This window comes from Triticum aestivum, chromosome 5B (genome assembly GCF_018294505.1).
Source record: "Triticum aestivum cultivar Chinese Spring chromosome 5B, IWGSC CS RefSeq v2.1, whole genome shotgun sequence".
Lineage (NCBI taxonomy): Eukaryota > Viridiplantae > Streptophyta > Magnoliopsida > Poales > Poaceae > Triticum > Triticum aestivum.
In genome coordinates, this window is record NC_057807.1 from 509749409 (window position 1) to 509758711 (window position 9303).

Genomic DNA, 9303 nt, shown 5'->3' on the forward strand with positions numbered 1-9303 from the left:
AGGAAAATTATATTTAGAGGGCAGGCCTGGCGCAGTGGTGAAGTCCTCCCCACTTGTGCCAAGAGATCCTGGGTTCGAACCAGCCTCTCTGCATTGCACTTTGCAGGGGTAAGACTAGGTTCCTATAATCCCTCCCCAGACCCCACCTTGTGTGGGAGCTTCTATGCACTGAGTCTGTCCTTTTTATAAACCGGAGGACAATATACAGTTGGATATATACTTGCCGAATAAGACCATGCTGGGACGAATTCCCTCAATGTTATGTACATAAAGAAATAACCAAATATTTGGTATCGACCTATCAAAGAATTACTCCTTACTCCTATCCCGTTACTCGAAATCGAAAGAATAGAAAATTAGGCCTCTACTCTACCAAGTCTACCCACACGAGAGAGAGCTTCACTTCAGAATGTCCGTGTTGAGTCAGACACTTGGACGATCGGTGGTTGGTTCAGACGACTCAAGCAAGGCTTCCCCTTGCTGTCGGTGTCCACCAGTATCGTGTCGCCAGGCTTGTACTCGCCGAAAAGAATCGCCTCGCTGATGACATCCTCCATCAGCTGGGTGATGGCTCTCCTCAGTGGCCGCGCGCCGTAGTTCTTGTCGTAGCCTTCTCGGCAGATCAGCTCCTTCATCGCGTCGGAGACCTCTAGGCCGATCCCGACGGCCAAGAGCTTGCCCTTCAGTTCCTCTAGGAGGATATCGAGAATTGCTAGCATCTGCAAGTGTTCCAAGGAGAGCATTAGTGTCTGATGTGGTTCAAGTTCACCATGTCAGGTACCAATTCAGAACAAAGGGGCAAGTGAGAGACAGACCTGAGTCTGTTCCAGAGGACGGAATACAACCGTCTCATCGATTCTGTTGAGTAATTCTGGACGGAAGAATCCCTTCAACTCTTCCATCACGAGGGATTTCACTGCGACATATCTGCTTGATTCGGTGTCCTCTGTTGAGAAACCCATGCTCCGTCGTCCGTTGGAAATTGACGTAGAACCAACGTTTGATGTCATGACAATCAATGTATTCTTGAACGAAACTCTGCGACCCTGTAATCCACAGAAGGATTTTTCAGCATTCAAAGAGACCCATGAACTAGCAAAGATAAAAGCTATGGAACAACAAGTCTACTACTGCATACGGACTTTTGTGCTATGGACATCTAACTTCATTGGGAGGTTTAGGATTTACTGAAGTAAGTTCCTAAAATTGCTTAAGACCAAGTCACTAAACTTGAAGTTATAGAAGAGTTTGAATGGCTAGAAAAGGAAATAGATGAGCATGGCTGACCAATTTTTAGCATAAAATCTGCAGGGACAAGTTCTACCATTCAACCTCTAAAAGAATACATCGTTTCCACTTTATGAGTGGACATATAACAACAGCGGTTGCACATATATTATCAACATATGCTGGTTAAGTACCTGTGAGTCTGCTAGATGCCCATCTTCAAAAATTTGGAGAAGGATATTGAAAATATCAGGGTGAGCTTTCTCTATTTCATCAAGCAGTACCACGGTGAATGGTTTTCTCCTGACTGCTTCTGTCAAAGTACCAGTTTCACCATATCCAACGTACCCTGGAGGAGAGCCTATCAGTTTGCTCACTGTGTGCCTCTCCATGTATTCACTCATGTCTAGTCTAAGCATAGCAGATTCCTGTTCAAAAAGAGCAAAGACATCTCGTCAAGCCACATCCTTTGGAACATATCAAAACATCGGTGACATGAAAACAGGATGATCAGGACATGATTGTGTGACTTACCGATCCAAAGTAACTTGCTGCAAGAGCTTTGGTAAGCTCGGTTTTACCAACCCCTGTAGGACCACAAAAGAGCATCGTAGCTATAGGTCTGTCAGGGTCACTGAGGCCTACACGTGATCTCTTCACGGCCCGCGATATCGCCGCAACAGCGTCATCTTGACCAATAACACGCTTTCTAAGCTCATCATCCAGTCCTACTAAGATCTTTTTATCATCAGCAGTCAGCTGCTGGACTGGAATACCCGACCATAATGAGGCGACTCTTGCAATTTCTTCTGTTCCAACTACAATAGGCCTGCATGTTTTTACATTAAGTTCCATGCTGAGAAGATATGTAGGGAATAGAGATTACTGTGTGACGGGTTGTCAAGAGAGAACTTACTCCTCAATTGTTGACTCAGCCTTATCCTGATGTGGCGCTTCAGTGTTAACACTCGCATTCTGTTGCTTATTCTCATTCGGAGAATATTTCATCTTGTTAGATAACACCTGAGTAATGAAGGACATGAAAATGTTAAATATCATCAGACGGATTTTTTCTCCCAACAATATAACCAGTGCAAGATATCTACCACTTCATGCATGGCCTGGACAGCTTTTATCTCCTGCCAGTATTCATCCGGCTCCTTTAAGAGAACGGAAGACTGTCCTTCCTTCTTCTTTTGATATGATTCAATTCGAGCTCTACTGCCAGCTTCGTCAATAAGATCAATAGCCTTATCAGGAAGCTGTCTGTCTGGGATATATCTTGCTGACAAATAAACTGCTGCATTGATGGCTTCTAGAGTGAATTTGCATTTATGATAAGCTTCATAATTCTCACGAAGACCAAGTAATATTTTCACAGCGTCTTCCTGCATTATATTATAAGGATGGTTAAGAAACAAACATATGCATACTAAACTTTCAAAGGAAAATATCTTTACCTGGCTAGGCTCATCTACAAATACTGGCTGGAACCTGCGGTTCAAAGCCTTATCCTTCTCAAAATGCATCCGGTGTTCATCTAAAGTTGTAGCTGCAATGCACTGGAAATAAATATTTCCCATTAGATAACGATATATGACTAATATATACTCCCTCTGTTTAACATTTAAGGTGAAAGTCAAAAATTTATATGTTTGACCAAGTTTATAAAAAATATATCTACATCCTATTTTTTTGTATAAACATGGTCAAATATAGAAAAGTTTGACTTATGAAAAAAATTAATACACCTTGTATTTTGAAACCAGGGAGTGTACCACTAAGAAGCAGGATGAAATATTACCTGCAGTTCACCTCTGGCAAGTGGGGGCTTCAGGAGATTGCTAATATCAAGGCCAGCACCCTTACCCTTCCCAGCAGTTCCAGATCCAACAAGATTGTGAACCTCGTCGATGAAAAGAATAACATCACCTGCAGCCAAACAAACAATCATTAGTATTTATGATCAGGTATAGAATATTAAAATATGATAACATTTCAGATTGCATTACGACCGAACTGACCTGCTTCACGGACTTCGCGAATTAAACTAGTGATCCTGGACTCCAGTTCACCCCTCTCTTTTGCGCCAGCAATAAGCAGGCCAATGTCTAGCGACATTATCCGCTTTGCCTGCATGATTTAAGTTGGGAACGCTATTGATGTTCATGCAAGAGAATTTCATAAATGCAGAAACCTGTATGTATCCATCACTCGCAATTCAAGCTTACCACGAGGAAAATGGGGACATCTCCATTTGCAATCCGAAGGGCCAACCCTTCAGCAATTGCAGTTTTACCAACACCTGCCTCACCCAAAAGAATGGGATTGTTCTTTGTTCGCCGGCATATTATCTGAACCACCCTTTCGATCTCCTCCTCACGGCCAATAATGGGGTCAATAAACCCTCCACTGGCTTGTGTGGTCAAATCTAGACAAAACTGATCTAGCGCACCTTTATCTGAAACAGAGATCCCATGGCTTGTATTAGAAATAATAATAATAATATGCTTCAATACACACAAATAGGTGACTTTTTTTTTATTGACGCTTGAATAGGTGACTCCTTACCTTTCTTTTTACTCAAGGATTTGCTGAAGGCAGATCTTCCAGCTCCAGCTCCAGCGGGTGCTTTCTCGGGCACTTTGAGAGAAGATGCTCCTGCGAGATCTCTGCCATCTTTTGCAAGCTCTTCATGGAGTCGGGTGACTGCAACTGACGCTAGCTGACTCGGATCCGCTCCCAAGCTACAACAAATAAGTTGTTAATTATTTTTCTGCAAGTCTGATGGATGATGGCGAAAATACCAACATGATCTTACAAATGAGTATAATCGATTACTTCCGGGGGACCTTGTTTTAGTTGTATGTTAACTTATGTGTCTAGTATTACTATTTGTACAGTTATGGGTCATAATTTGAAGTAATATCTTGTGCTCAGCTCACAAGGGAAGATGAACTCGGTATATGATAAATCAATTGGCTATAAACATGATTATTTGATCAGTACTAGTAGATGGCAACACAATTGAATGAATAATTGGTGGTGAAATATAAATAAATAAATAACGAAAGGGGAATTCCTGGACAGTGGACATAATTGGAGTAGCTACCTTCTGAGGAGATTGTTGGTGGTGGGATCGTCGAGCGTGAAGAGCGCGATGGCGAGGTGCTCGGGGGAGATGAAGCTGCAGCCCATGTTCCTGGACAGCTCGACGGCGACCTCGAAGACGCGCCTGCAGCCCCCGTCGAAGGGCACGTCGGTGTCGAGCCCGCCCGCCTTCTGGGCGGCGCCGCCGATGAGGCCGCGGCACTCCTCGCGCGCGCGCTCGACGGTGATCCCCGAGGAGAGGAAGCCCCCGGCGGAGCGGTCCTCGGCGACGAGGCCGAGCAGCAGGTGGCGCGGCGCCACGGCGCCCTCCCCGAGCCCCCGGGCCTCCTTCTGGGAGTGCACCACCGCCTTGACGGCGCGCTCCGTGAAGCGCTCGAAGACGGCCCGGATGACCCCGCGGCGCGCGAGCCGCGCGGGCCGAGAGGCTGCGGCAGCCGGGCGCGGCGGGTGCGCCAGCACGACCGCCCTCCCGCCCCCCGCCGCGCCCCACTGCCGCGCCCGCGCGGACGCCACCGGCGCGGCGAAGCGGCCGCCGGCGAGGAGGGAGGACGAGGTGGAGCAGCAGCACACCTCCATGGCGGGAATCACCGCAGCAACCTCTTTTTCCTTTCCCGGGGAATCGCCGCAGCAACTACTACTAGTACCGTGGTGTAACTGACAGATCCCGGATGAGATGAAATGAAAAAAATAATGGCTAGTGCTATGCTAACGTAATCGGATCACCCTCGCGTGTACGCAACCGTATTAGTAGTAGTAGTATCTACGTGTGTGTGTCTACTGGGCTGGGAGCGAAGGCTTGAGCTGGGTGAGTGGATGAATGAATGGGTACTGCTGCAGCTGCGGGAAGATGGCGTATAAAAGTACCGCTGGGAGGGCGAAGGAAGCACGCAAGGAAACGAGGCCGCTGGCCTGGGTGGGTGGAGGCGTGGAGGTGGAGGCGACGAGAACGATCAGGAACTGTGCCCGCCGGGGGCAGGAAAGGGACGGCGGTTTTGGTTTCACCTGCGCGTTGCGTGGAGAACTCGAGGGGGCCGGTTCGGTTGTACCGCACGCAACCGCCCGCCGTGGAGGACCCAGCGCGGTCAAAACGGCCGCCGCGGGTGTCGTGTGGATCGCCGGGTGCCGCGCGGGCGGATGGGGCGGGACGGCTTGGCCGCTGTTTCGGCCGTTTCCGGGGCGGGCCGGCGAGGCGTGCCGTGCCGTGCGAGGCCGCGCCCCGGCTCACGTGGACGGAAAGGGGATCGTCGTTTCGTTTCCTTGCGCAGTTGGGCACGTCTGCTGCCGCTGCGTGTTGGGGCGGGACGCCGACGCCGGCCGGCGGGCTCGTGCGAGGAAACGCGTGCGTGCCGCTCGTCCTCTTGTCTTCTGCCTGCCTTGCCGCCTTTCTTCCTCCTCTTCCACCCAGCGGCCATCAACGTCGACGACTAGGGGGGGTGGGTTCTGGGGGAGATCCAGATGCGCAGGGGGGTTCCGGTTCGGGCTTCCTGCCACCGACCTGTGTTGTCGCTAGGCGGACGTGGCCGACACATTGCTTCCCGTGGCACTCCTGCTGCCCCTGCTCTCTTGCTCACGACGTCAGGACGGCCGATGCACGCCATGACGCCAAGCAGCAGCCAGTAAACGTCCGCCCTTACTCGCCCAGATAATGCCGACCGACCCCTTATTTATTCTCGGGACAACCACGTCCCCGTACGCAAACCATAGTGTTCATGCAAATATATGTCCATCATATAACACAAATTTATCATTAGATCAACAATTAAACAAAACCAAAATGAACCATAATTCAACATATGCCAAAATAAAATTCAACAATCCATACATAGATACTCCCTGCATCCCATAATATAAGAACATTTTTTGAGCTAACATAGTCTGCAAAACGTTTTTATATTATGGGACAGAAGGAGTAGTTCATACACAAACGAATCAGATGTTTCTATTATTTCGTTCGTTGATCTTTCTTCTTCATGATCATCAACCACTTCTTGCTTTCAACCACTTCTTGCTTTTATCATCCAATAGGCTAGTGTCCTGTAACATAATCCTCGACTCCTCTGTTTCTCTCAGAGCTCCCTCCCTCCCTCCCTCCCTCTCTCTCTCTCTCTCTCTCTTCAACTTATTTTTCGTATCTCCCGGTCGAACTCCATCCTCTGCACATCCATGAAAAGTTTGCACATATCCTCCTTCACCTGCTTGGTGGGAAAAATGCCCGTCCATGTGGCAAACATTTTGATGGTGTCCCGGCTAAGGGGCATCGCATCACGTCGACTGTGAGATTTGGGTAAAAACAAACTTAGCAGAAGAATGCAATGGGTGGAACTCAAACGATAAATTATATGAACTAATTGACAAAATAATTGTTTTGCATATATTTCTTAAGCCCAACATCCCAAAAAATAGATAAGTTCAGTCTGCCAAGCAGATAAATTAATCTAGACAGGTAAGTTTAGCATCCCAAGCACAAGGGACAAAAAGTAGAAGCAAGCAGATAAAGCAAGGAAAGGAACAAAAGCAACAATTCTAGGCCCTACCAGGAGGGAAAAGGCACACATACTTGTACTCCAGTAAAAACAAGCGAGAAGCAGACGACCTCCTCTCCCTATCCGTCTTGCAGCGACCCACACAACGCCACACAGCCCAGCACGCAAAATCCCAACTATACCCTCAGCGGGCTCTGAGAATTACAGGCGGTGACATCCCAGTTTGATACTATTTCAATCTACATTGCTCAATTTTGATTCGACGACCGAGGTCATCCGGGACGGAGATCCAACGACCGAGAACGCATCAAAAAAAGCATCCGGCGACCAAGAATTGCTAAACTATGAATAGATGGGGGTTCCCGTGAGTATTGTGTGCGGCTTGCCGCACCCCACCTGCCTCAGCAATATCCAAGCTGGTAAGGTATGGTTTATATTCCAAAGGTTAAAAAAAACTAAAAATATACGGAGCGCCAAAGCCATTGCATGCAAGTGCTGCCCAAAGGATCAAGGTTCAGTATGATATACTAAAAGAAAGCCGTGATTGATAATTCATCTACTATTATCTCCAGATGACGGGCCACTGGAATAAGAACATCCATCATAGCTACACATTATTCTCACATTGTCCAAAATTGTGTTCATTAGAATTATACAACAAACTAAATATTTTCATCAAAAGAAATTGCATAAAATTCCAAATGATGGTCTTGAAAATTGCATATAATTTAAGGTGCATCCTTATTCTGATAAGGATGAAAAATAAATATATATTGGAACTCTTGTAAAACAGAGATCACCAAAATTAAAAGATATCATAGCCACACGTAATTCAGCCCTCATGACACAGACTGTGTTCGAAAAGAATCTTTTCAATCTTGCAGCAACATAGAAGTTCATATCATTATAAACAGAGAGAAAGAGAGATTAAAGTAACAGACCTAAAATATAGAAATATATTTTCGTAGCAGTGACGACCCAAGCAATTAAATTTCACACTACAGTAAGAAATCATAAGCAAAAAGAATTATACAATGGAATAGAAGGAGATTACAAATAGGCAAAGCATGGCACCAACACATCCTGAGTGCAATAAGCAGGGAGCGAGGGTGAAGCATACAGACCTATTGTTGTGGTTATACAGAACTATTTAGAAGCAAGAGTATAAATCGAAAACTTGACTTGATAGCACAACCTGACATATAAGTTCTAAGTACACATGGGTTAAGACAGATGGCCAATTACCTGATAGATCTATTGTTGTGGTTATGTTGTTGTCCATCCAATAAAAAAGAAAAGGTATCCTTTCTTCTGTAGGAATCTGAGAGGCACACACAAGCTGTTCTAAGTTGTCCTGACCAAAGACATATTCAGTATAAGACCAAAAGAAGTAACCAACAATCTTGGGACATCTAATAGTCAAATGCATATGCAGAAAGACCTACTCTGGCTACCCTGCAACCAATTCGTCTCCTAGTACTGGATAGGAACAAAACCTTCCTTGAGAAAGGACACAACCTCAGGCCAAATCGGTACTCATTGACAGAAAAAATAGGTACCCAACAAGCTAAGAAGGCAACAAAAACTACTGTGCAGATACCTAGGACAGATATAGTAATATCCATCCCCTCAATTCCAAGGACCCTAAAAACCTGTATTCAGTGATCTTATTAAAGAAACTACAGAAACATACACTGTATTCAAAACTTGCTGCCATTTAAGCTAGTTTTTGACAGAAAACTCATTAGGACCCCCAAGAAACCTGAGCTCATTCAGACCTGAGATGCAAAAATATCCTCTCCCTCCTTGCTGCATTTTTCCCTTTTTTATGCATCCATTCAGTGATTTGAATGTTCTGTGAATTGTAATGAGCATTTCAATCATACTTGAGATGCAAAACTGAAGCTTCAAAAAAAATCAGGGAACTTGCTACTCAAAAGATAGACTAAATTCAGGGAACTGGAGCTTCAAGATAGACAAAAGAAACATTTTGGAGTAGAACATGGAAGGCAAAAGAGGGGAACCGCACCTTGGCAAGTGGGGGAGAGAGCACCCACGACGGCGAGGAGGCACACGCGGCCGTGGGGACTGGGTTGGGCCGTGGGCGGACGGGAGCGGGGGGCTGGCGTCTTGGACCAGTCGGGGAGGTGGCGACGCCTGGCGGACTCAGCGGCGTACGCGGCCTCGATGTCCTGGAGCTCCGCCTCGGCCTCGGCATCTTGGCGACCCATACGGCGGCGCGCGCTTAGAGAAGACCGGCTTCGTGGTCGACGGTGTCCAGCCAGCGAGGAGATGATCGACGACGCGCGGGGGCAGCTCCGGCTCCCCGTCCTCGGGGAAGGAGGAAATGGCCCGATGGCACGACGGCGAGCAGAGGCGGGGGCGGCGGCTCGACAGGGAGCGTGCGAGCGCGGGGCTAGGGTTCACAGACGGACGGGGCGGGGCGGGCGAGGCCGCGGGGGAACGGCCACGGCGAGCGGGG

The 9303-nt window shown here is 47.3% G+C and overlaps 2 protein-coding genes across 5 annotated transcripts; both read right to left on the bottom strand.

The window, feature by feature from the left end:
- Positions 1-215: 215 nt before the first annotated feature.
- Positions 216-5247, bottom strand: LOC123112827 (chaperone protein ClpD1, chloroplastic; the record flags this gene model as incomplete). Its single annotated transcript, XM_044533928.1, is given in 12 exon segments — positions 216-719; positions 816-1046; positions 1422-1655; positions 1762-2056; positions 2144-2250; positions 2334-2615; positions 2688-2789; positions 3032-3159; positions 3252-3360; positions 3459-3688; positions 3799-3974; positions 4340-5247. Coding segments are annotated over 12 exon segments (2784 nt in total). The 3' UTR covers positions 216-404.
- Positions 5248-6097: 850 nt separating this feature from the next.
- Positions 6098-9297, bottom strand: LOC123112828 (uncharacterized). 4 transcript variants are annotated; one of them, XM_044533932.1, is made up of 3 exons: positions 8851-9297; positions 8067-8142; positions 6098-6585 (listed from the first exon to the last, which is right to left on the bottom strand). In XM_044533932.1, exons 1-3 carry the CDS (start codon positions 9050-9052, stop codon positions 6453-6455), a joined length of 411 nt encoding a protein of 136 aa, XP_044389867.1. In that variant the 5' UTR covers positions 9053-9297; the 3' UTR covers positions 6098-6452. The 4 variants fall into 4 exon arrangements, with proteins under 4 accessions (XP_044389867.1, XP_044389866.1, XP_044389865.1 ...); XM_044533931.1 differs by having other exon boundaries at positions 6098-6609; XM_044533930.1 differs by having other exon boundaries at positions 8067-8175.
- Positions 9298-9303: the final 6 nt, after the last annotated feature.

Excerpts from the sequence above, each read along its gene's own strand:
- LOC123112828 (XM_044533929.1), bottom strand. The coding sequence starts at position 9,052 with ATGGGTCGCCAAGATGCCGAGGCCGAGGCGGAGCTCCAGGACATCGAG. Across the intron at positions 8,176-8,850 it reads TCTCTCCCCCACTTGCCAAG|GACAACTTAGAACAGCTTGT; the intron begins GTGCGGTTCCCC and ends GTCTTTGGTCAG. Across the intron at positions 6,610-8,066 it reads CACAACAATAGATCTATCAG|TCGACGTGATGCGATGCCCC; the intron begins GTAATTGGCCAT and ends CAAATCTCACAG.